Source organism: Narcine bancroftii, chromosome 13 (genome assembly GCF_036971445.1).
Source record: "Narcine bancroftii isolate sNarBan1 chromosome 13, sNarBan1.hap1, whole genome shotgun sequence".
NCBI lineage: Eukaryota > Metazoa > Chordata > Chondrichthyes > Torpediniformes > Narcinidae > Narcine > Narcine bancroftii.
This window is the reverse complement of record NC_091481.1, coordinates 86,885,157-86,912,137: the sequence shown is the minus strand read 5'-3', so window position 1 is coordinate 86,912,137 and position 26,981 is coordinate 86,885,157. Positions and strand designations below refer to the sequence as shown.

At 47.5% G+C, this 26,981-nt stretch overlaps 2 protein-coding genes across 5 annotated transcripts in view; one reads left to right on the top strand and one right to left on the bottom strand.

Moving 5' to 3' along the window:
* Positions 1–7,115, bottom strand: part of stk36 (serine/threonine kinase 36 (fused homolog, Drosophila)) — a 43,087-nt gene extending 35,972 nt beyond the window's left edge. The window contains exons 1-3 of the mRNA XM_069907479.1: positions 6,850–7,115; positions 2,831–2,971; positions 216–293 (exon numbers count right to left, since the gene is read on the bottom strand). Of these exons, the coding sequence (XP_069763580.1) occupies positions 216–293; positions 2,831–2,971; positions 6,850–6,960 (330 nt within the window). The 5' untranslated portion in view covers positions 6,961–7,115. The remainder of the gene's footprint in view (positions 1–215; positions 294–2,830; positions 2,972–6,849) is intronic.
* Positions 7,116–9,119: 2,004 nt separating this feature from the next.
* On the top strand, positions 9,120–26,936 carry rnf25 (ring finger protein 25). 4 transcript variants are annotated; one of them, XM_069909354.1, is made up of 11 exons: positions 9,120–9,274; positions 10,373–10,447; positions 17,885–17,987; positions 19,718–19,785; positions 21,227–21,296; positions 21,914–21,985; positions 22,346–22,486; positions 22,947–23,084; positions 23,193–23,282; positions 25,284–25,418; positions 26,097–26,936. In XM_069909354.1, exons 1-11 carry the CDS (start codon positions 9,249–9,251, stop codon positions 26,550–26,552), a joined length of 1,374 nt encoding a protein of 457 aa, XP_069765455.1. In that variant the 5' UTR covers positions 9,120–9,248; the 3' UTR covers positions 26,553–26,936. The 4 variants fall into 4 exon arrangements, with proteins under 4 accessions (XP_069765455.1, XP_069765458.1, XP_069765457.1 ...); XM_069909355.1 differs by lacking the exon at positions 22,947–23,084 and having other exon boundaries at positions 9,121–9,274; XM_069909357.1 differs by lacking the exons at positions 22,346–22,486; positions 22,947–23,084.
* The last annotated feature ends 45 nt before the right edge of the window (positions 26,937–26,981 follow it).

Below are 26,981 nucleotides of genomic sequence, written 5' to 3'. Positions count from 1 at the left end.
GTAGAGGGAAGGGGTGTGGGAAGGGTGAGAGAAGGGAAGGATGGGGAGGAGGGCAGAAAATGAGGGAAATAGAAGGGTAGAGGGAGAATGGAAGGAGTAGGGGAAGGAAGGAGTGGCGGAAGGAATGGGAGGGGGGTTGTGGAGAGGGTGGGGGAAGAAGGCAGAGGGGTAATGGGGAAGTGAGGGGAGGAGGAGCAGGGTGCTGTCACACTCACCTGATCCTCAGGGAGGCTGCCATCGTCCTCGAGGATTTGGAAAAGTTCCCCCTCAGCATATTCTGTCACCACCACCACCTACGGGGGCAACAGGTTCATGATGGATATTTGGAGGAGTCACATGGGACTGGTCAGTGGAGTCATCGACTGTCTGGAGGGGAGGGGCCATGGATGGGGAACAAGGGGGCGACCGACCCCACAGAGCAGTAAGCCATAGAGGGGTCATGGTGGGGCAACAGCAACCCAGAGGGACAGGCAGATAGAGGACCTGTCCAGAGTCATGGTGATCACAGTCAGACAGTCCTGTCCAGGTACGTGGTAATAACAGTCCATCTTATAGACTATCTGCCAGAGATGTGACTACATGTCCAAGTCTCCTTTCCAGAGAGAAACAGTTACTACTGCCTGACTGTTCCATCTGGGGTCACAGTGGATGTGGTCTGTCTGTCCCACCCGGGGTCACAGTAACTGTGGTCTGATTGTCCTGTTCAGGGAACCAGTGACCATGGTCTATCAGTCCCGTCTGGGGACCCAGTGACTTGTGTTTGACAGTCCTGTGAAGGTTATTACAGCTGAACTGTCCTGTGACTGTTCTGCCCATCAAGTTCTGCTCTGCCATTCAAATCACAGCTGATGGATTCTCCCTCTCAACCCTGTACTCCTGCCTTCTCTCCATCATCTCTGGTATCCTTACACATCAAGAACCTAAAAACATCTGCTTTGAATACACCAGATGACTCGGTTTCCACAGCCATCTGTGGCAACAAATTCCACAGATTCTCCCCCCCCCCCCCCCCCCTCTGGCTGAAGAAACATTTCATCTCTGTTCTCAAGGAATGTTGTTTTTATTCTGAGGCTGTGCCCTCTGGGATCCCAGAGTTCAGGCCTCAGAGCTGCCAAACACCCTGTCAGCTCCAGGATTATTCTCATAAACAATCTCTGAACCATCTCCTATACCAGCACACCATTCCTTGGACATGGGGCCCAAAACTGCTTGCAATACTCAAAATGTGGTCTGACCAAGGCCTTATAAAACCTCAACACTGCATCTTTGCTTTTATATTCTAGTCCTCCAAAACAAATGCTTATGTTGCATTTGCTTTGCTTAACCCTGATTCAACCTGCAAGTTCACCTTTAGGAAATCCTACCCCAGGATTCCCTAAAACAACAATCTGTATCTGAATGTTTAAAAAAAAAGATGGTTGTTGAATTCAGGAGGCCCAGGGGATCAAGCTCTGCTGACCATTGACAGCTCGACTGTTGTGGTCATCAAGAGTATCAAGTTCCTTAGAGTGGACTTGGTGGAGAATCTCACCTGGTCCCTCAACACCAGCTCCATAGCTAAGAAAGCCGAGCAGCACCTCTACTTCCTGCGAAGGCTGAGGAAAGTCCATCTCCCACCCTCCGTCCTCACTATATTCTACAGAGGATGTATCGAGAGCATCCTGTGCAACTGCATCACCGCCTGGTTTGGAAGCTGTGCCTCCTCAGACCGTAAGACCCTGCAGAAGATAGTGAAGTCAGTGGAAAAGATCATTGGGGGGGGGGGGGGTCTCTTCCTACCATGAAGGACGTCGACAACACTCGATGCAGGTGAAAGGCAATAAACATTGTGAAGGACTCCACACGCCCCTCACATAAACTGTTCTCCCTTCTGCCATCTGGTAGGAGGTACTGTAGCATCAGGCCCTTACGTCCAGATTGGGCAACGGTTTTCTCACCCAAGTCATCAGGCTCCTGAATTCCCAGAACATATGTGGATGGGGTACCGTGGACTTTTACTCTAACATATTATACAAATATGCTCCATGGTCCTGAGAAACTCTTTACTGTGTAAGCATGGTATGAATGATAAATAAAGGGGACTTGACTCCCAAGTCCCTTAGAATCTCCACTTTTTGGAGATTTATTAAAATCTATTTAAAAAATAGTCGATGCCTTTATTCCTTCCAAGACGATACACTTCCCCCCTCTGTACTCCACCTGCCACCTCTTTGCCCATTCTCCCAACCTGTTCAACTCCCTCTGCAAACTCCCTGCTTCTTCAACACTTCCCGCCCCTCCACATACAGTATCTTCATATCATCTGTAAATATGGCCAAAAAAATCATCAATTCCACCATCTAAATCATTTACATACAATGTGAAAAGTAGTCCACCCCTGTGGGCTTCTAAAAATCCAGGTAAACATCATCCACTGACTCTCCTTTGTCTGTCTGAGACTACAGTCCAACTGTCCTGTATGAATATGCTGACTGTTGTCTGACTGTTCTGTCCACGGATACTGTGATTACAGTCCGACTCCTCCATCTGGGGACGTAACAAGTTGTCAAACCATCCAGGTCGTAGAGACTACAGGTCGTCATTCCTGTCTGGGTTCACATTGACTACTGTCCGACTGTTCTGTCCTGGGCCACAGTGACCACAGTCCGACTGTTCTGTCCTGGGCCACAGTGACCACAGTCCGACTGTTCTGTCCTGGGCCACGGTGACTACTGTCCGACTGTTCTATCCTGGGTCACAGTGAATATGATCTGACCGTTTTGTCCAGGGGTGGACTGGCAAGGGCAGTGCTTCCAGAGACGAGGGCTCTTCAGCTCGATCAGACTCCCACCTCGGTGTCAGTCTGGAAGCTGTCGAGCATCTGGACGATGTTGGGGTGCCGGAGGAGGCACATGATCTCCATCTCGCGCTGCAGACTGCGCAGTTCCTTGTCCGAGCGCCCCAGCTTGGGGATGAATTTCAATGCCACCACCTGTCAGGAAGAGGCAGAGGTGAATGGAGTGGTGGAGAGGTCACAGAATAGAGTGATGAAGGGAGGGTGGGGTTAGTGGAGGGGGATTAGTAAAAACACAATCCTGGAGAAACTCAGCAGGTCAAACAGTGTTACTTTACGAGGCAAAGGTAAAGATACAGAACCAACGTTTCAGGCTCGAGCAAAATGTCAGCAGGTCCCCAAGTTCAGAGGAGTAGGGTCACAGGAAATGGATGGAGTCAGTGTAGAGCAGTCAGGGAGGGGTGGGATGTGGTTAATTGGAAGAGAGTTGCAGTTGGGTGGTTCAAGCGGTGACACATGTGGCAAGGTATCAAGAACGGATCACAGGACAACCTTGCGACTCAACAATGACTCCTCTCAGACAGACTGAACATCTTCCACACATGGTTCGAAGGGAAGAACAGGCTGACACCAAAGATTTGCCCACCCTCCCCAACACCCCCTGGCTGAAGAAACATTTCTTCTCTGATCTCAAGGAACGTCCTTTTATTCTGAGACTGCGCCCACTGGTCCCAGAGCCATCAAATATTCCTCAAGGTTAACCCTCTCAGCCCTGGGATCATTCTCATTGGATCCTCTCCTATACCAACACATCCTTCCTTAGACGTGGTGCCATCTCCTCCATAGAACACTACAGCAACCCTTCTAGACTGTGCTGAAACATCATTCTGCTTGTCCCATTGACCTGCAACCACTCCAATAATCCTACAGTCCTCTCCCATCATGTATCTATCCAATTTATTCTTAAAGCTTAAGAGTGAGCCTGCATTTAGCACATCAGATGGCAGCTTGTTCCACGCTCCCACCACTCTCTGAGTGAAAATGCTCCCCCAAACCTTTCCCCTTTCACCCTAAAGCCATGACCTCTTGTATTTATTTCTTCTGATCTAAGTGGAGCCTACTTGCATTTACTCTCTCTGTCCCCCTCATAATTTTGTAAACCTCTTTCAAATTTCCTCATTATTCTTCGCTCCAAGGAATAATGTCCTAACCTCTCCCTGTAACTCAACTCATGAAAACCCGGCAACATCCTAGTAAATCTTCTCTGCACTCTTTCAATCTTACTAATATCCTTCTTGTAGTTTGGTGACCAGAACTACACTCAATACTCTAATACTCCAATTTGACCTCACCAATGTCTTATATAACCTCACCATAACATCTTATCTCCTATCGATTTATGAAAGCTAAGATGCCAAAAGCTTTCTTTACAACACTGTCTACCAGTCTTGCCACTTTCAGGAATTATGTATCTGTATTCCTAGATCCCTTTATTCCTCCACATTCCTCGGTGCCCGACCATTTACTGTGTGTATCCTTTCTTGGTTTGTCCTTCCAAAATGCAACACCTCACACTTGTCTGCATTAAATTCCATCTGCCACTTACTGGCCCATTTTTCCAGCTGGTCCAGATCCCTTTGCAAGCTTTGAAAACCTTCCGCACTGTCCACAACACGTCCAATCTTAGTGTCATCAGCGAACTTGCTGATCCAATTTACAACATTATCATCCAGATTTTTAAAAAAAATATTTTATTTTAATTTTGTGGTCAAACATGTATCAGGAATTAACCATTACCTAAATACATAAAATGAAATGAAAAAAAAAATCAATAATACAGGTTGTCCATATTTCAAAACAGCCCCATTACCCCCTCCCCCCAAACAACCCCGAGATAGAAAAAAAGGAAGAGAAAATAGAAAAGAAAGAAAGAAACAGAAAAGCAGGAAAAGAGGAACTGTCGGGATCCAGGATCAATTTCAGAGGATCTAATTACTTTTCTTGCCTAGATCTCAGGAACTTTTGGAGCCTTTTTTAAACAGAATAACATGAGCTACCCTCCAATTCCCTGGCACTTCACCCATGGCTAACGGCATTTTAAATATTTCTGCCAGGGCCCTTGCAATTTCTACATTGCTATCCCTCAAGGACTGAGGAAATATCATGTCAGGCCCAGGGGATTTATCTACCTTGATTCGCTGTAAGACAGCAAGCACCTCCTCCTCTTTAATCTATGTTCCATGATACTTCTGCATGTTTCCCTTCCCTTCTGCCAGTTTCAACAGTAAATACTGATGCAATAAAACTGTTTTAAGATCTCCCCCATCTCGCTAGTCCCACTGACCTGCAACCACTCCAATAATCCGACAGACCTCTCCCATCACCCATACATCCTACAGACCTCCCCCATCCACACATAGACAACCCCTCTGATCTTCTAGGGCACTAATTTTGTCCCTTAATATACTTGTAGAAACCCTTCAAGTTTACCTTCACATTATCTGCCAAAGTCTTTGCCTTTTTTTGCCTTCCTGGTTTCCTTCTTAAGTATTTTCTTACATTTTCTATATCTTCTAGTACCTCATTCGCTCTTTGTTGCCTATACCTGCTATACACCTCTCGCTTCTTCTTAACCAGATTGCCAATATCCCTTGAAAACCAAGGTTCTGTTTGCCTGTTAACTTTGCCTTTAATCCTGACAGGAACTTGCAACCTCTGCACTCTCAAAATTTTGCCTTTGAAGACCTTCCACTTTCTGAACACGTCCTTGCTAGAAAACAACGTCCCAATCCACTCTTCCTATATCCTTTCTCATTTCCACAAAATTGGCCTTTCTCTATTTTAGAATCTCAGCTCAAAGACCAGACTTGAAACTAATGGCCTATGGTCACTGGACCCAAAATGTTTGCCTACACAGATTTCTGTTACCTGACCTGTCTGGCTCGCTAATAGGAGATATATCTCTATATATCGATTTAGAAAACTTTCTTGAATACATTTGACAAACTCCAAGCCATTCAGCCCTTTTACAGTGTGGGAGTCCCAATCAATATGTGAAAAGTTAAAATCTCCAACTATCACAACGTTCTGTTTCTTACATCGGTCTGCTTTTTCTCGACAGATTGTTCCTCCAATTTTCTCTGTCTATTGGGAGGCCTATAATGCACCCCTATCAGTATGGCCACATGTTTCCAGTACCTCTGCTCCACTCATATGGCCCTCTGGGGTGTTTAAGCACAGCTGTGATATTTTCCCTGACTAGCAATACCACTCCTCCCCCTTTCATCTCTCCACCTCTAAACAACAGAACCCTGGAACAATGGGATGCCAGTCCTGCCCTTCCTGCAACCAAGTCTCACCAATAGCAATAATGTCAAAATCCCACGTGCCAATCCACACCCAACAATAATCCTTGCATTGAAATAAATGCATCTCAGAACATTTCTATCACCTTTGATTTCTATCTATACCTGCAGTCCTCACCTGACCATTATCCTCCTCCGCCTCACTATCTGCTCTAACACTCTGGTTCCCATCCCTCTGCCAATCTAGTTTAAACATCCCCGAAAGAGTGCGAGCAAATCTACACACAAGGATGTTGGACAGTACAGGTCCATCCTTCCCTGAAACAGACCTCAATTGACCAGAAACATGAAGACCTCCCTCCTCCACCAACTCTTTAGCCACGTATTTAAGCTGCATTAACTTCCTATTTCTAGCCTCATTAGCACGTGGCACGGGTAGCACTTCTGAGATCACAGCCGTGGAGGTCCTGGCCTTCAACGTTCCACATAACTCATGAAGAATAGGACCCTGGTGTAGCCAAGGTGAACATACATGACAGCGTGAGGTCAGGAAGGGGAAAGAGGTGAGAGGTTGGAAGGGGGAGAGGTAATGAGGTTGGGGGGAGGGGAGAGGTGAGGGGAGAGTTCTCAGGAGGAAAGGTCGGGGGGGTGATAGATGTCTCGAGGGTCAAGAGGGCAGAAATCTGTGAAGCAGAGGGGTGAGGGGGCGAGAGAGGAGGGGATGTGATGTGGGGAGGTTAAAGTACCATGGTGAAAGGTGAGGGTCTCTACCTGCCCACTGAATTTCCTGCGGCCCTTGTAAACCCGTCCAAAGGAACCTTCACCAATCACATCGAGCACATGGTAATCGTTCAGCCCCATTCTGGGGGATTGGCCCTCCATCAGGGTCCCAGAAGGAGAGGGAGAAAGAACCTCCACACAGGATGAAGTGGGGGAGGGGTAGAGACGCTCCCTCAGAATCAAGTTGATGCCTTGGGGAAGGATGGAAGGTAGAGGTTAACATTTCTCTGCCTTGGACCTCCCTCTCTCTGTCCACTCCTCTGTCACTTCTCCCTCACTCCGCCCCTCCCTTGCTCTGACCCTCCATCACTTCTCCCTCACCCACCCCCCTCCACCACCTCCCTCACTCCACCCCCTCCACCACCTCCCTCACTCCACCCCTCCATCACTTCCCTCACTCCACACCCTCCATCACTTCTTTCTCACTCCACCCCTCCACCACCTCCCTCACTCCACCCCTCCATCACCTCCCTCACTCCACCCCTCCATCACCTCCCTCACTCCACCCCTCCATCACCTCCCTCACTCCACCCCTCCATCACCTCCCTCACTCCCCCTCCATCACTTCTTTCTCACTCCACCCCTCCATCACCTCCTTCACTCCACCCCTCCATCACCTCCCTCACTCCACCCCTCCATCACCTCCCTCACTCCACCCCTCCATCACCTCCCTCACTCCACCCCTCCATCACTTCCCTCACTCCACCCCTCCATCACTTCTTTATCACTCCACCCCTCCATCACCTCCCTCACTCCACCCCTCCACCACCTCCCTCACTCCACCCCTCCATCACCTCCCTCACTCCACCCCTCCATCACTTCTTTCTCACTCCACCCCTCCACCACCTCCCTCACTCCGCCCCTCCATCACCTCCCTCACTCCACCCCTCCATCACTTCCCTCACTCCACCCCTCCATCACCTCCCTCACTCCACCCTTCCATCACCTCCCTCACTCCACCCTTCCATCACCTCCTTCACTCCACCCCTCCATCACCTCCTTCACTCCACCCCTCCATCACCTCCCTCACTCCACCCCTCCATCACTTCTTTCTCACTCCACCCCTCCATCACCTCCCTCACTCCACCCCTCCATCACTTCCCTCACTCCACCCCTCCATCACTTCTTTCTCACTCCACCCCTCCATCACCTCCCTCACTCCACCCTTCCATCACCTCCCTCACTCCACCCTTCCATCACCTCCTTCACTCCACCCCTCCATCACCTCCCTCACTCCACCCTTCCATCACCTCCCTCACTCCACCCCTCCATCACCTCCTTCACTCCACCCTTCCATCACCTCCCTCACTCTACCCTTCCATCACCTCCTTCACTCCACCCCTCCATCACCTCCTTCACTCCACCCCTCCACCACCTCCCTCACTCCACCACCTCCCTCACTCCACCCCTCCATCACCTCCCTCACTCCACCCTCCATCACTTCCCTCACTCCACCCCTCCATCACTTCTTTCTCACTCCACCCCTCCATCACCTCCCTCACTCCACCCCTCCATCACCTCCTTCACTCCACCCTTCCATCACCTCCCTCACTCCACCCCTCCATCACCTCCTTCACTCCACCCTTCCATCACCTCCCTCACTCTACCCTTCCACCACCTCCCTCACTCCACCCCTCCACCACCTCCCTCACTCCACCCCTCCATCACCTCCCTCACTCCACCCCTCCATCACTTCCCTCACTCCACCCCTCCATCACTTCTTTCTCACTCCACCCCTCCATCACCTCCCTCACTCCACCCTTCCATCACCTCCCTCACTCCACCCCTCCATCACCTCCTTCACTCCACCCCTCCACCACCTCCCTCACTCCGCCCCTCCATCACCTCCCTCACTCCACCCCTCCATCACTTCCCTCACTCCACCCCTCCATCACTTCTTTCTCACTCCACCCCTCCATCACTTCCCTCACTCCACCCCTCCATCACTTCTTTCTCACTCCACCCCTCCACCACCTCCCTCACTCCACCCTTCCATCACCTCCTTCACTCCACCCCTCCATCACCTCCTTCACTCCACCCCTCCATCACCTCCTTCACTCCACCCCTCCATCACCTCCTTCACTCCACCTCTCCATATCCTCCCTCACTCCACCCCTCATCCCCCTCCTGTCATTCCCTCCTTCCCTTCTCTCCCCCGTCCCTCCCCGATCCTCTTTCCATCCTCTCAATCCCTCTCACACAGCCAACCGTCTCACCTCCCGTCCGGCACCAGTGAAGACAACTTAGTCCATCGAAGGACCCCACGTTGAGCGCCTGCCACCATGGCAACCGGCGCCACGGGCTCTGACCAATGATGTTTAGAGGATGAGGTGGCTTCTGGAAACGGACGGCCTGACCATCCAATCAGCCTGTGGGGGAGGATCCGCAAGATGGCGTCCGAGGAGGTGGAAAAGGAGTGAGTGTGTCCCTCACCCCCCTCACTCACTCCCTCCTCCCTCACTCACTCCCTCACTCCCCCTCTCTCCCTCACCCCCACACGCCCTCTCCCTCCACCCCCCTCTCCCTCCACCCCCCTCTCCCTCCCCCTCTCTCCCTCCCCCCTCTCCCTCCCCCCTCTCCCTCCACCCCCCTCTCCCTCCACCCCCCCTCTCCCTCCCCCCCCCTCCCTCCCCCCCTCTCCCTCCCCCCTCTCCCTCCACCCCCTCTCTCCCTCCCCCCCTCTCCCTCCCCCCCTCTCCCTCCACCCCCTCTCTCCCTCCCCCCCTCTCCCTCCCCCCCTCTCCCTCCCCCCCTCTCCCTCCACCCCCTCTCTCCCTCCCCCCCTCTCCCTCCCCCCCTCTCCCTCCCCCCCTCTCCCTCCCCCCCTCTCCCTCCCCCCCTCTCCCTCCACCCCCTCTCTCCCTCCCCCCCTCTCCCTCCCCCCCTCTCCCTCCACCCCCCTCTCCCTCCCCCCTCTCCCTCCCCCCTCTCCCTCCCCCCCTCTCCCTCCCCCCCCTCTCCCTCCACCCCCTCTCTCCCTCCCCCCCTCTCCCTCCCCCCCTCTCCCTCCACCCCCTCTCTCCTTCCCCCCCTCTCCCTCCACCCCCTCTCTCCCTCCCCCCCTCTCCCTCCCCCCCTCTCCCTCCCCCCCTCTCTCCCTCCCCCCCTCTCCCTCCCCCCCTCTCCCTCCACCCCCTCTCTCCCTCCCCCCCTCTCCCTCCACCCCCCTCTCCCTCCACCCCCCTCTCCCTCCACCCCCCTCTCCCTCCACCCCCTCTCCCTCCCCCCCTCTCCCTCCCCCTCTCTCCCTCCCCCTCTCTCCCTCACCCCTCTCTCCCTCACCCCTCTCTCCCTCACCCCTCACCCCCTTTCTCCCTCACCCCCTTTCTCCCTCACCCCCTTTCTCCCTCACCCCCTCTCTCCCTCACCCCCTCTTTCCCTCACCCCTTCCCTCACCATCTCTCTCTCTCCCCCTCTCCCTCACCCCCTCTCTCCCCCCACACCTCCATCTCTCTCCCCCACTTCACCCTCTCCCCACACCCACCCTTGTTACTCACCTGCCTCTATTCTGCAGTGACCTGAGCTCAGAGCTGGAGATCCTTCAGTCCATATACCTGGATGAGTTGCAGGTGTCGAACCTGTCAGGCAGGTGAGTCATATGTGGGTTTGGGGCATACCGTCCTGTTTCCCTCATTCTCTGCCCAACCATCCCTCTTGCTGTCCCTTCACCCTTGCTCCCACCCTCCGCTCTCAATCTTCCACCCTCCATTCACTTACACCTATGACTGTGTGGCTCGGTATATATGAATTTTCTGACCATGGTTGTGGTCAGAATAAAAAGGGGTTGGACGAGTCAGCAGACAGGAAGGAGATTGAAAATTTGGCTGAATGATGCACCAACAACAACGTCGCACTCAATATCACCAGCTGAAGGAAAAAGTAAAAACCGGGAAAAAAAGAAAAGACGCCGGAAGAGAAAGGAGAAGGTCTTACCTGCATGAAGACCCCCCCCAACCGCTGGACTACAAAAATGGCTCTTCAAGCCAAACAAGTGCGCAGTGTGTTCACTAAGGAAAAGGAGAACACTGACAGGAGGGGGGCCCAGCTGAGGAACGAACAAACACAGCGCGACCAGCTGAGGGATGCCCAACACCAGGGCTCTCAGCTGGAAGAAGAGGAAAGTGACAGGAAAGGGAGTGATAGGAAAGAAAAACAGCAGCAGGAGGTCCAACAAATGAGTAGCCCAGAAGAAGAGGACCAACAGCAAGAAGCCAAGCAAGAAGAAGCACAGCAAAGTGAGACAAGCAACTCATCAGGAAAGTCAGAAGAGACACAGATACAAGGAAGAGAAGAACAGGTACAGACACAGAAGAAGAGGAAGAAGAAGACCAAGAGCTGCACAGAGAAATAAAGGTAAAACAGATGGACAGAATAGAGATAAAGTTTTTTTTTCCAAGAACAAATGAGAGCATTAAAAGAATGGTTGACATTAGAATTTAGTGAAATGAAAAGTACAGAAGATAAAGTGAGTAGAATAGAGCTGGTCATGACAGAAATAGGGAAAAGATTAGAAAATATGGAAGAACGAGAAACGACTGGAGAAATGGAAGTGAACGACTTAAGAAGAAAATTGGAAGAAAGTGACAAAAAAGTTAAAGAGTCACGAGAGTTGTTAGCTCAGAAAATTAATATGTTGGAAAATTATAGTTGGCGAAACAAAGATAGTGGGCCTCAAGGAAGATGAAGACGGCACAGATATGAAAGAATTTATAAAAGAATGGATCCCAAAGGTCCTGGAATGACAGAAATACAGGAAGGAATGGAAATAGAAAGGGCACACAGAATACTAGCTCCGAAACCACAGACTCAGCAAAAACCAAGATCCATCTTAGTAAAATTTTTGAGATTTACAACAAGAGAAAATCTACTGGAGCGGGCAAGGAATAAAATTAGAGAAGACCATTGGAATACAAGGGTTAAAAAATATTTTTTTACCCAGACATAAGTTTTGAACTCTTAAAGAAGAGGAAGGAGTTTAATACAGCAAAATTGATCCTATGGAAAAAAGGTTATAAATTTATGTTAAGATATCCAGCTGTGCTTAAAATATTTATCCCTGGGGAGCAAAACAGACTGTTCTCGGATCCGGAGGAAGCACGAGAATTTGCAGAACGCCTGTAGGACAGAAGGAGAGATGAAGAGATGTAACAAGAACGAAGAACGATGATAAAATACATATAAAGATGTAAAAATAAATTTAACCATAAATTTGGCCACTTTATTCTTTTTGCTAGACTTTTGTCCTGTTTTATCCAACATTGGATCCAAATTAAGGTTAAAATCCCCTCCTATCACTATATTCCCCTGCATATCTACAATCTTCAAAAAAATATCTTGCATAAAGATATTCCTTAAAGTTCTCATTAATCTCCTTTGGGTTACATGTAATTTATTTGTCCTTTTTTCCTTGATGCCAATAGAGTTCTTTTAGCTTGTTCAGTTTTAAGTTGCCAGGCTAATATTTTGTGTGTTTTTTTTCTCCTAGCTCATAATACTTTTGCTTTATTTTCATTATGTTCTTCTCCACCTTATACGTTTGTAATGCTTTGTATTTTATTTTTTTGTTCGCCAATTCTCTTCTTTTTGAAATATTGTCCCTTTTTACTAGTTCCTTTTCTGTACTTACATATTCTTACTGTATATGTAAGAACTAAAGAAGGGAAAGAAAAGGGAAGAAAGGAAGTAAGGGGAAAAAGAAGAGGGTGAGCTTTGTTATATGTAAAGAAAAAAGTCTTTTCTGGAGGGGGTTGGGTGGGAGAGAATAACAGTCACTACGAAATCAGTTGACACTTCCAAGCGGGTTCGCAATCCAAATGGAGAGGGGAGTTGTGGTTGCCCAGCAAGGGATAAGGGGCAACTCAGAGAGTGGGGAGGGGGAACATTTGGGGTTAAGGGAATATTAGATGTGGGAGTTGTTGAAGTATTTTATGTTTTAAATGTGTTGTCATACATTGAGTTCAAAAAGGGAAAACTGAGAGATGAAAATGGGGAAAAGGGGGATGGTGGTGTTGAGGAAGTGGAAATGAGGTGTAAATAGGATATGAGATGGCCATGTTGAACTATATGACTATAAATATTAATGGAATACATAACCAAATTAAACAAAAAAGGCTATTAAATTTCCTGAAAAAAGAAAAAATAGACATAGCATTTGTGGAGGAAATGCATCTAACTGAGGAGGAACATAATAAATTAAAGAGAGACTGGGTAGGGCACGTAGCGGACCCATCATATAATTCAAAAGCTAGAGGTGTAGCTATATTCATTAATAAAAATGTACCAATCAAAATAGAGGAGGAAATAATAGATCCAGCAGGGAGGTATGTAATGATAAAGTGTCAGATATATTCAGAATTTTGGAATTTGATCAATATATATGCACCTAAAAGTTTATGCAAGATATTTTTTTGAAGATTGTAGATACGCAGGGGAATATAGTGATAGGAGGGGATTTTAACCTTAATTTGGATCCAATGTTGGATAAAACTGGACAAAAGACTAGCAAAAAGAATAAAGTGGCCAAATTTATGGTTAAATTAATGCAGGAAATGAAATTTATGGATATATGGAGGAGGCAGCACCCAAGGGAGAAGGAATACTCATATTATTCGAGTAGGCATAAAACATACTCAAGGATTGATATGATTTTGTTGTCGGCCCATATTCAAGGGAGAGTTAGGAAAACTGAATATAAAGCTGATCATTCACCTCTGTTATTAGCAATAGAACTGATGGACATCCCACCAAGAACACATAGATGGAGGTTAAACTCCATGCTACTTGAAAGGCAGGAATTTAGAGAATTTATTGAGCGCCAAATTAAAATGTACTTTGAAATAAATACGGAATCAGTGAAAGACAAATTTATATTATGGGATGCAATGAAAGCCTTCATTAGAGGGCAGATAATAAGTTATGTAACTAAGATGAAAAAGGACTACAATTGGGAAATAGAGCAGTTGGAAAGGGAGATAGTAAGTACAGAAAAGGAACTAGCAAAAAGGGACAATATAACAAAAAGAAGAGAAATGGCGGACAAAAAATAAAATACGAATCATTACAAACGTATAAGGTGGAGAAGAACATAATGAAAATAAAGCAAAAGTATTATGAGCTAGGAGAAAAAAAAACACATAAAATATTAGCCTGGCAACTTAAAACTGAACAAGCTAAAAGAACTGTATTGGCATCAAGGAAAAAGGACAAATAAATTACATGTAACCCAAAGGAGATTAATGAGAACTTTAAGGAATTTTATGAACAATTATACCAAACTGAGAACGAGGGGAAAGATGATAAAATAGAAGTGTTTTTAGCTAAAATTGAACTGCTGAAATTGCAAGAAGAGGAACAAAACAAACTGATAAAACCATTTGAAATAGAGGAAGTACAGGATATATTAAAAAAGCTGCCAAACAATGAAACGCCTGGAGAGGATGGATTCCCAATAGAATTCTATAAAACATTTAAAGAGTTATTAATTCCTCCTCTCCTGGAAGTAATGAACCAGATAGAAGAAACACAAAACTTGTCAGATTCATGTAAGACAGCAATAATTACAGTAATACCAAAGACTGGGAAGGATCCACTAACACCAGTATCATATAGACCAATATCTCTACTTAATTCAGTTTATAAGATAATAGCAAAATTATTAGCAAACAGATTGGCTGACTGTGTACCAAAAATAGTAAAACATTTTTGGATTTATTAAGAAAAGAAGAACAGCGGATAATGTCTGTAAATTTATTAATCTAATTCATGCAGTTCAAGGAAATAAGAAGCCAACAGTGGCTGTAGCTTCAGATGCAGAAAAAGCCTTTGACAGGGTAGAATGGAATTATTTATTCAAAGTATTACAGAGGTTCTCCCTACCAGAGAAATATATTAATTGGATTAAAGCATTATATAATAATGGCTCAGTAGAGGAGGTGAGAATTGATCCCTGTCTGGAATGTGCTTTTTAACTCTCTTTCCCAGCTTTCTGGCAAAGTCTGTATGATGGTTTCTTCATCATAATTCCCAGAATAAGATATTCTACAGTTAATATTCCACACACTTCACCAAATGGGGGTATTTGTGTGAAAAAGAAGAAATGTTTCAAGTTCCTGTCTGTGTGGATGGACAGTTTAAGGGTGAAAAAATAATGGACCATTGGCGAAGGTAACAGTAAATGGATATGTATCGAACCAATTTAAATTAAGTAGGTCAACTAGGCAGGGATGTCCACTATCTCCCTCACTGTTCGCTTTAGCAATAGAACCATTGGCAGAACTGATAAGAACAGAAAATAAAATAAAAGGGATAAAAATAAAGGAGAAGGAGTATAAAATCAGTTTATTTGCAGATGACATCATAGTATACCAGAAATATCAATAAAAGAACTACATAAGAAATTGAAGGAATATGGAGAAATATCGGGATACAAGATCAACGCAAATAAAAGTGAAGCAATGCCAATGAATAATGCGGATTATACAGAAATTTTAAAAGAATCACCATTTAAGTGGCAAACACAAGCAATCCGATACCTAGGTATTAAATTAGATAATAATTTAAGCCACTTGTACAAATTAAATTATCAGCCACTAATAAAGAAATTGCAGGAAGACTTAGAACATTGGAAAGAATTACTGCTAATGTTGACAGGGAGGGTAAATTGCATTAAAATGAATACAATACAATACTTGTATACCAAGGATACAATACTTATTTCAGTCGTTACCAATTCCCTTAACAGAAATTCTTTAATGAACTAAAGAGAATAATAAGGAAATTTTTATGGAAAGGGGGGGAAACCGAGGATAGCATCAGATAAATTGACAGAGAGGTACAACCAAGATGGTTTGCAGTTACCAAACTTTAAAAATTATTATAGAGCAGCACAATTAAGGTATTCATCAGATTTTTATCAGACAAGGGAAAAAGCAGATTGGACTAAGATAGAGTTAGATAAAATAGGGGAGAAGGTACCAGATCATATACTTTATAAGTGGGATGAAAAGCTGATACAATATAAAAGCTCACCAGTATTGCATCATTTACTCAATACATGGAAGAAGATTCACTTAGAAAGGAAAAAACAAATTACCAAATACCAAAATTATTATTGATGCAAAATCAGCTAATCCCTTTCCTTTAGAGAATGCGAGAGAAAAGGAAGTAAAAGAATAGAAAATTGTTTTTTGGGAAATAATTTATTAACATTTGAACAAATGAAGTACAAATATAGAATAACTCATGGTACAATGTTTGCATACCATCAACGAAAGCCTACTTAAAGGACAAATTGGGAAACAGACTGAGATTACCAGAAGGAAGCAGCTTTGAATATGTGATTACAGACACAATGATAATTAAAAGATTTATAACGAACATGTACATCAAGCTGCAAGAGAAGGAAAATGATATAAACCCAAACAAAAGTGGGAAAAAGATTTAAACATAAAGATAAAAAATTAAACATGGGAAAAGTTATGCTCTGGAACTATGAAGAATATAATAAACACAATGTTACGCATGATACAGTATAATTGGTTACACAGGTTATATATCACGCCCCAAAAATTAAATAAATGGGACCCAACATTATCAGATAAATCTTTCGCTGTAAGAAGGAAAAGGGAACATTCAATTTGGGCATGTGAGAAAGTGGAAAAGTTTTGGGAAGATCTAAATCAGGTATTAAATAAAATCACAAAAAACAACATCCCAAAAAATCTAGAGATCTTTCTTTAAGTAATATAAGAAGTAAAGGTTTAGGCCTCAAACTGGATGAAGTGCCAAAAAGATTTATTATGATAGCCTTAGCAGTAGCAAAAAAATGTATAATGTCAACTTGGAAATCAGAAGAGAGCCTGAGAATACAGCAGTGGTACATGGAAATGAATAAATATATTCCATTGGAAAAAATAACATATAATTTAAAAAATAAAGTCACATAATTTGAGCAAATTTGGAAGCCGTACATGGAACATAACAGAGAGGGCCTGTGGACCTCCACCCCCTAAAATGATAAGAAGACAAAATGACTTGACCCAGTGTGTAAAAGTAGATGACACATTTTTCTTGTTTATTTTTCATGTGTGATGACATTGTTCAATGGTTTTATTGTATTGTATATGTTGAATGTTTAATGGGTTTAGAGGGGGGTGGGAAGGTGGGGAGAAAATGCCACTGTGTATATTTAAGAGGGAAATGTTTGTATGTACTTTGATTGATATGGTTCACAGTGTGAAAAATTTAAAAATTAAATAAATGATCACCACAGCCAAAGAGCTGATTTTTGACTTCAGGGTGGGAAAATCAGAGGTGTACGATCCAGTGATTACTGGGGGAAATCAGAGGTAGAGAGGGTGAGCAAATCTTTCCTGGACCCAACACAGTAACGGCATCATAAATGGCATTAGCGCCTCTACTTCCTCAGGACTTTGCAGAGGTTTGGAATTACATTAGAAAACCTGGCAAATTTCTATGTGTTTGGTGGAAAGTGTACTGACTGACTGCGTCACACTCTGGTATGGAGACACCAATGTTCCTGATCGCAAATCCTTGCAAAAGGTAGTGGATACAGCCATGAACTTTCCCCACCATCGAGAACATCTACAGGGAACCTCGCTGTCAAAGAGCAGCGGCAATCACCAAGGATCCACACTACCCAACACCCGCTCTGTTCTCACTGCTACCATCAGGAAAGAGGTACCGGTGCCACAAGACTCGCACCACCAGGTTCAGGAACAGCTGCTCCCCCTCCACCATCAGACTCTTCAACGACAAGCTCAATCAGGGACCCATCTCAGGATTTTTTTTGCACTTTATTGGTCTTGTTTCTTCTCTCAGTATTACATTTATTTATGTGTTTACATGTGTACATTGAGTCTTTTTTTTGCACTACCAATAAATGGTAATTCTACCTCACCCACAGGAAAAAGAATCTCAGGGTTGTATGTGATGTCATGTTTGATAATGTGAAATCCACGGAGTCTCTGTCAACACTTGTTTTTCACACTCCTTACCTCCCGTATAGGGAATACCAGTGGGAGCTCAGTATCACCCTGCACCCTGCCACAGCCAACGTCATCGAGTCCCAGTACGTCTGCCTGACCCTTCACCTTGGTCTGACAGACCAGGTAAGAGTGCACTTGGAGACTGGAGGGGCATAGGGCAAGGATCAGGAGAGGGCTCGGAGGGGAATACAGAATTGGGGGTTAAGGGGGAGTGGGATCAGGGGTCAAGAGGAGTGGAAAATGGAGACAGGGATCAGGAGTAAGGTTGGGTCAGGCGAGGGCTCAGTGGGGTTCTGGTGGGGAATATGGATTTGGGAGTCGTGGAGGAATGGTGTTATGGGGGTGTGGGGACAAGGGGAAGTGGAGTTGGGAGGGAAGTATATCAGAAAGGATGTGGGTCAGGAAGGGATTGGGATCAGGGAGTGTCGGGTTGGTGGAGTGAGATCGGAGTGGGTGGGGAGGGGAAAGTGATCGGGAGGGGTGGGGGATTGGGTCAGGAAAGGTTGGGTGTCTGGAGGGGATTGGGGTTTTGTTGGGAGGGGAGACAGAAGGGGAGTGCGATCGGGAGAGGTGTGTGGTCAGGATGAGAGGGGTAGTTGGTGGGTGTAGGGTTGAGGGTTGGGAGGGGAGTTAGGTCAGAAGGGGAGGGGCATCAGAGATGAATTAGGATCGACCATGATGTTACCAGAGTGCAGTGAAATGGAGATTCTGATGCAGAAGGGGAACACAAGGAAGTTCCCATCAGTTGGGCATTGCTCAGCGGGAATTATATAAATCAAAACAAAGATGGGAATCAGATTTGAATATTAGTATTGGTGATCAGAGCTGGCCCGACTTATCTAAGATGTAGAATGGTGTGACATATTTTTGTATCAGCTACATCTTACCCCACAGAAGTTGCAGAAATGAAATTCTAATATATTGGATATATGTTTTAGATTCTGTGAAGAAACAGGAATTTTTTTTACATTCCCCTCGTCATGCTCTAAAGTGAAACCCTTATGGGAAAATTTTAAAATTTTCTTAGACCAGATTATTGGGAAACAATCGTCACAAAGTCCAGAATTGTTTCTCCTCGGAAATATTGTGGGCATAAGACCCAAAATGAAACTGTCCAAGTGCCAATTAGAATTTCTGAAAATTTCATTGGTGGGTGGCCAGGAAATGTACTGCAGTTACTTGGAAGTCTGATTACCTTCTGGACATAACCTGATGGAATGCGGAAATGCACAGTTATGTTCCCATGGAGAAAATGACTTACAATTTAAGGAAGAAATATATGTTTTTGCAGGTGTATTTGCACAATGCAGGGTTGAATATTTAAGATATTTTTCTGTTCCTGAGTTTTACATCCTTGATCTTTCCCTTATTTGAGATCCAGACAAGAAAAAGAATTCGATCCTTTGAAATGGATCCCGACAGTTTCCTCTTTCTTGCTCCTTTTTCTGTTTTTTTTTATCTCTTTATTCAGTTTCTCTTTCACTTTTATTTTCTATCTCGGGTTTTGTTTGGGTGGGAGAAGGGATGGGGCTATTTGGAAATATGGATAGCCTGTATCATTTGATTTTTTAAAAATTTATATATTTGCAATGGTTGATTCTTGATTCTTGTTTGACCACAAAATTAATTTTTTTTAAAAAAAGGAGGGGAGGGTCATTCTGGGGGGAGTGGGGTTGGGGTCAAGGGGAGTGGGATCAGGGGAGTGGGGTCGGGAAGGGAGTGGGGTCGGGAGGGAAGTAGGAGAGGGCGGTCTGGGAGAGTGAGGTTTGGGGTTAGGATGGGAGTGGGGTCAGGAGCAGAGATGGTGACATGATGGTCTGTTTATTTTCTGTCTCCTTTCCTTACCCCTCCAGTATCCTAATATTGCTCCCGTGATTTCCATCCGGAATCCCCGCGGACTCTCTGATGACCAGATCAACAGGTGAGGTGTCAGCTGTGGTATAACCAGCTATCTGGTCTATCCCAGGTGAGGGAGCACCACTGTAGGGTGTGATGAAGGGGGTTAAATTCTTTCTGGTCAATGTTTGTTGTTGCACTTTGGGAGGACTAACCAAGATAGGACATACACAATAAATCGTCGGGCACTGAGAAATGTGGTAGAACAGAGGGATCTGGGAATACATTATTCCCTGAAAATGGCGTCACAGATGTATTGGGTCATAGAGAAAATTTTTGGCCTTCATAAATCCAAGCATTGCATACAGGAGTTATAGTGAAGTTGTATAAGACATTGGTGAGGCTAAATTTGGAGTACTGTGTGCAGTTTTGGTCACCGAACTACAGGAAAGATATCAATAAGATTGAAAAAGGGCAGAGAAGATTTATAATGATGTTTCTGGGACTCAAGGAACTAAATTATAGGGAAAAGTTATAAATAGGTTAGGAGTTTATTCCCTGGAGCATAGAAGAATGAGGGGAGATTTGGTAGCGGCGCTCAAAATTAAGAGGGAGATCGTTCCCTTTTCCTGGTGAGACAAGAGCTCAATATGGATATAGTATAAGGGTGAACAGTGAAATGTTTAAGGGGATGATTAGGGGCCACTTGACTCAGAGAGTGGATCAAGCTGCCACTGAAGAGGTGAATGAGGAGTCGATTAAAACCATAGAATGCTACAGCACAGAAAACAAGCCATTTGGCCCATCTAGTCTATGTCAACCACTATTTTGCTAGTCCAACTGACCTGCTCCCACTCCATAACCCTCAAAACCTCTCCCATCCATTTATCTATCCAATCTATTCTTAAAACTCAAGATTGAGCCCGCATTCACCACATCAGATGGCAGGTTTTAACATTTAAGAAAAGATTGGACAAGTATGGGGATAGGAAAGATATGGAGAATAATTGTTTTGCATTGACTATATGGGCTGAAGGGCCTCTTTCTGTGTTTTTGTTGTCCCTGCTTGCCGTGCTTTTAGCCAGCCTCCACATGACATCGTGGCCCCAGACACAGGAAATTTGAATCCCTGCGGAGACTCTCGCCTCCAGATAACAGCTGCAACCCTCCGTTATCCGACTCCTCAATGACAAACTCAGTCAGGGACTCATTTAAAGACTCGTACTTTATTGATTCTTTCTTATTTTATTTTTCTCTCTGTATTGCACAGTCAGTTTGTTCACAATTCTTTATTGGTTTGCACGTGTAGGTTGAGTACAGATTTTTTGCACGACCAATAAGTGGTCACTCTGCTGCCTGACCCACAGGAAAAACAATCTCAGGGTTGTATGTGATGTCCTGTCTGGACTCTGACAATAAATCTGGTCTGGTAGAATTCTGGTATGTAGGTCGTGGGGTGGGGGTGAGAAGGAGGGAAAAGTCAGAGGGAACATTCTGATGGGGTTGTGCCTTTTCCTTCAATCCAGCATCCAACGGCAGCTACAGGCAGAGACAGAATCAGGCAGAGGAGAGCATGTGTTGTACCAGGTGATTGAGGTAGGCACGACTGCCGATGTTTGGGAGTTGGGGGGGGGGGGCTGCGTGCATTCGGCAGGACACCGCAATGTGGAGGGGGGGGTTAATATAAATGGGTGTACAATCAGTAACACTGGGAGCTGGGGGAGAAGGGTCACTGAGGGACGTATTAATGTCAGGGGTACAGTTGGTGGTACCAAATGCTGGGGTAGGTTTGTCCCTGAGGGACAGTGCAAGGGAGGAGTACTAATATAAGTGGGATTACAGTCAGTGATTCCGAGCGCTGGGGGAGGGAGGTATTAACATCAGTGGGGATACAGTTAGTGATGGTGCTGGGGGGAGGGGGATTCATTTCTATGGGAGTACAGTGAGATCAGGTACTCGGGGAGAGCAGATACTGAGGGACAGTGGGAAGGGAGGGGGAGTAATGTCAGTAGGAGGTATAGTCGGATACATAGGACTGGGGATGAGGGGTCACTGAGGGAAGGAGATTAACTTCAGTCACAGGGCAGTCACTGACTCAGGGTGCTAGAGGTGAGAGGTCACTGAGGAGGGAGTAAGGGAGATGGGGTCTGAGCTCACTTCCCCCAGTCACCATTCATGCTGCTACTATCAGGACCTTTGCTCTTCTTCTGCAGAAGGGGAAGGAGATTCTCACCAACAACAACATCCCCTATGGCCACTGTGTCATCTGTTTGAACCCTTTCAAGGTGAGCAGGGCAGAACTCCTCACTGGTTGAGAGAGAAGGAAGGTGAGGAGGGAGGGGAGAGGGAGGGCACCTGGACTCCCTCATCTCCCTCTGGCATCTGGAACCCCGTCTCCCTCCAACAACCCCCCCCCCCCCCCCCCCCCGGTGTCTGGACCCCTGTCTCCCTCCAACCCCCCTGTGTCTGAACCCCCGTCTCCCCCCTCCCTCCCAGCCCATCTCCCCATGACGTCTGTATCGCCTTCACTCCCTTTGTGTCTGGACTTCCCCTCCCCCAGTATCTAGATGGCCCCGCTCCCCCGTCTCCCCAGCGTCTGGACTGCCCATCTTTCCCCCAGTGTAGACTAACTGTACTCCCCACAGGAGAGCGAGGAATTCACACGGACCCCCTGCTACCACCACCTCCACTCCTACTGCCTGGCCTCCTACATCCAGCACCTGCAAGTTGAGGCGCAGACCCCCGACACAGCAGCTCCCTCCTCCAAACCTCCCTCCCAGCAAATGGTGAGTAAAGGGTTCCTGCAGCACGGAGGGAGGGCGGTCCTAGTGAAGCATGGATCCTCTCCTCCCTCTCACCCTCGCCCCTCCTCCTTCTCACCCCGCCCTCTCCTCTCACCCCACCCTCCCCATCTCTCTCCCTGCCTTCCCCTTTTTCTCTCCCCGCCCTCCCCCTTTTTCTCTCCCCGCCCTCTCCCTTTTTCTCTTCCCGCCCTCCCCCTTTTTCTCTGCCCGCCCTCCCCCTTTTTCTCTGCCCGCCCTCCCCCTTTTTCTCTGCCCGCCCTCCCCCTTTTTCTCTCCCCGCCCTCCCCCTTTTTCTCTCCCCGCCCTCCCCCTTTTTCTCTCCCCGCCCTCCCCCTTTTACTCTCCCTGCCCTCCCCCTATCTCTCTGCCCTCCCCTTCTCCCCCCCCATTCCTCTTCTTTCATCATACGGATATATTTTGAATTTAATTTTTTTAAATTTAGACATATAGCACCGTAACAGGCCCCTCTGGCCTAAGAACCCATGCCAGGCAAGAACACCAATTAACTTACAAGCCCCATATGTTTTTGGAGGGTGGGAGAAAACCGGAGCACCCTGAAGAAGCCCACACAAGTCACGGGGTAAACGTACAAAGTCCTTATAGATTCATACCCAGCTCTCTGCTGCGGTAATAGCATTGAGTTAACCATTGCAATAACCATCCTTCACTATTTCTCTCCTCTCTCCAGGAGGTGGGCGCACTCTGTCCTGTCTGTCGTGAACCTCTGACCTATGACCTCAATCAGCTGTTGTCTGCCACCGATCCATGTTTCCCGCTGGTAAGGAAGCCAAGCGTTTGTATCAAGTGAAAGAATATAGAAGCAGTGATGTAATGCTGGGGCTTTCTAAGGCATTGGTTAGACCACACAGAGCACTGTGAGCTCCATATCTAAGGAAGGATCTGATAGTATTGGGGAGGGTACAGAGGAGGTGTACAAGAATGATCTGCTGAGCGAAAGGGTTTTCATATGAAGAGTGTTTGAAGGCTCTGGGACTGTACTCACTGGTTTAGAAGAATGGGGGGGTGGGGGGGGGGGGGAATCTCATTGAAACCTGTCAAATACTGAAAAGGCCTGGATTGAGTGGATGTGGAGAGATGTTTCCTGTGGTGGGCGATTCTGGGACCAGAGGGTGTACTAGAAAAAGGTGGAGGGTGGGGAGAGAAAAAGGGGGAGGCAGGGAGAGAGATGGGGAGGGCGAGGTGAGAGGAGAGGGCGGGGTGAGAAGGAGGAGAGGCGAGGGTGAGAGGATCCATGCCTCAGAAAACAAGCATGTCCCTTGGGAACAGAGATGTAGAGGAATTTCTTTACCTAGAGAGGGAGGGCACCTGGACTCCCTCATCTCCCTCTGGCATCTGGAACCCCGTCTCCCTCCAACAACCCCCCCCCCCCCCCCCCCCCCGGTGTCTGGACCCCTGTCTCCCTCCAATCAATTGCCAAGGACAGCTGTGGAGGCCGCGTCATTGGAATATTTAGACAGTGGACAGCTTGATCAGGAAGGAATCAAGTACACTGGAGAACGTTGACAGGTTTTTGATACGGAAGGAATCAAGTACACGATCAGGGATGGGGTTGAAAAGGATAGTAAATCTGCCATGATGGAATAGTGGGGCAGACTCAATGGGTCTGAATGCCTAATTCCACTCCTACATTGTGTGTTTTTTTATGGTAAAGAGAGTCATAGGTCAGAGTTCATTAGTGAAGGCAGTTCAGGCACACCCTGCACCCCGTCATCCCTCTCACATTCCTTCTCTACTCTCCCTGCAACCCCTGTCTGCCCTCTCCCATTCTTTCTGGCCTCATCTTGTCTCCAAGGTAGTCAAGCTCCCTGTCCTTCCCGTAACAACAATCTGCCTCCCCATCTCCCCTCCTCCCAGGACCATCTGGCCCCATTTCCTCTCTCTCTGAGGAAGTCTAGGCCCCCAGATCCTGTTCCCCACTCCTCTTTCTCAGACTGTCTGTCCCCCTCCTCCTTGTCATCGGCCTTCTGGACCCTTGTCCTCCCCACCCACATGACATCAGAGCTGTCCTCCCTCTATCTTGAGCTGTCTTGGCCCTTGCTCTCCTCTGGCGGTCTTGTTTCACTGGACAACAATTTTTTTCAAAAGGTTTTCTTCCTGAAGAAAAATTGGGATTATGATCGACAACTTCAAACGAACACAAAGATAATTTCAGATTTGCTGCATCACGTAGGAAGTTAACTTTTATTGAGTTTAGCATATTTAATCGCAAAATGACGCTGTCACATTGGATTAGTTCAACTGCCCTAATAATGTTTTGCCATTTATTTTCATTTGTACTTGGCATCTGATGCCTCTCATGTCAGAGTCCAACAATAGTCGGCCGGTGTTGATGGATTCCAGTTGCCCTGATACCGTTTTTCCATGGTCACAATGTCCTGGTGAAACCTTTCACCACGTTTGTCACTGATGGCACCAAGATCAGCAGCGAAAATGTCCAAGTGCGAATGCAGAGAATGAATTTAGAATATGTTGCACTTCATTGTTTTGTCTGCTTGAAGTAGACTTGATCTTTGACAGGAAATCACAAAAATAGATTATATCTAAAAAAAACACAGTACGCAATAGGAAATTTTTATGGTGATTCTTGTGACCAGCAGCCCAAAATCCATAAAATACACCCGAAAGTGTTCAGGAAGCAAAAATCTCCGTTGCCCAGTGTATCCTGTTTCCTGCTCGCTCGGTCTTTCCTTCAGTTGCCTCATCCTGCCGGGGAACCGAGGCAAGCTGTGCCCTCTCACCACCGTGCTGATGTCTGCAGGAACCGTACGAGCCAGACGAGGCGTCCATGAGGAGATGGCAGGAGCTGCAGAGGATCTACCGTCGGCAGCAGGAGGTGGGCGGCATCATCAACCCCAAGATCGACCGTGATCGATTCCTCATCAGTCTGTCCCAGGTGAGGGGGTGGGATGGGGGAGTAGAACGGAAGAAGGAGGGGCCAGAGCAGAAAGGGTGGCTGAACGTGGAGAAGGGGATGAGGGAGCAGAGTTGGGGAGGTGCACAGCAGAAGAGAGGGAAGAGCGGAGGGAGGGTGGAGGGGATGATTACGGAGGAGGGTGTGAGGGGGCAGAGTGGGGAAAGGGGACAGGCCAATGGGAGGAGCAGAACAGTGTTCAGAGGAGGGCCGAATGTGGAACAGTGGTGGGGAGAGGGCTGAGTGTTGGAGGGGTCAAACCAGAGGGCTGGGACTTGGAGGGAGAGCAGGGGTGGAGGAAGTAAATTGGGAAAGTAGGCTGAGCAGGGAAGAATGGAGGTGGGGTGGGGTTCAGTGTGTGGATGGGATGGGCTGAGTGGAGATCCAAGGGGGTTAGATTGGGATGCCTTCAGTTCTTGTACAGACAGACCTGGGAAGGGGACCAGTACACCCACACTCAGGGACAGATCTGATGATGGCAATATGGCACGTGGGTGCAGTCGCACAGGAGGAGGACAGGGTCTGGTACAGACGGGAGAGAAATTTGGCTGGTGTTCCCTCCTCCACCTCCCACATCCTCCCCTCCCCATGTGCACATCCCTCTCTTTACCCTCCTCTTTGCCTCCCTTCCCACTAACCTTCCTTTCCTTCCTCCCCCAGCCTGCTGACGATCAGAGTCACACCGTGGAACAGCGGGAACCCTCTGTGTCGCCCTGTCCTCCTACCACTGCCCATCGCAGGCCTAACCCCCCGGCCCCCCATCCTCGTGGCACTCGCTCCTGTCGGGGCTTCCCTGCCCGACACCCTCCCTCTGGGATCCGTGGTACAGTGACTCTGCAGGAGGGAGGCGCCAGGGCCAGGCCCTCCGACACTTCCCTGATGACGGAGACCTTCCTTCAGGAAGGGGCAGCAGAGGGGTCACACCCCTCCCAGGGCCAGAGCTTCTGCCCCAGGAGAAGGGGGCAGGATGTGCAGAGGGAGGGGAGCAAGGATAGGCTTCAGCCAAGGGGCTGCAGGGGGCAGCCAGGGTTGGGCAGAGGAGAAAAGCGGCGTGGAGAAAGACACCAGGCACGTAATACCCGAATCCCAGAGCCAATTCACTGGGAGACTCGGTGACGGATCGCTTTAGGGAGGTGCTCAGCACTGATCTGATCCGGAACCTGAGGGTGGCTTGGGTTGTTTCAGTGGGCTGGTCATGTTCAGTCTAGGTCCTGGGGAGTTGGGATAAGGTCCAGTCCTGACTCATCTGGTTCTGACTGATCAAGTCCAGGTCCGGATGGAGACACCTGAGTGCATGATCTGGTTGAGTACCTAGGAGATCATATGTGTGGTCTTCTCTGGGACTGATCTAGTCTGGCACTGGGAGTGTGGGTTCTGGTGTTTAAACTCCTGATCTGGCCCAGACTGAGACCTGGGGGCTCTGTGTGTCTGAGCTGATCAGCTCCAGGACTTCGGGGATCTGGGTGTGATCCAGAATAAAATGATGGAGTATTCACCCTATTGCACTTGCATCATTTCATTGTAGAGGTCTGTGGGAGCATCCGA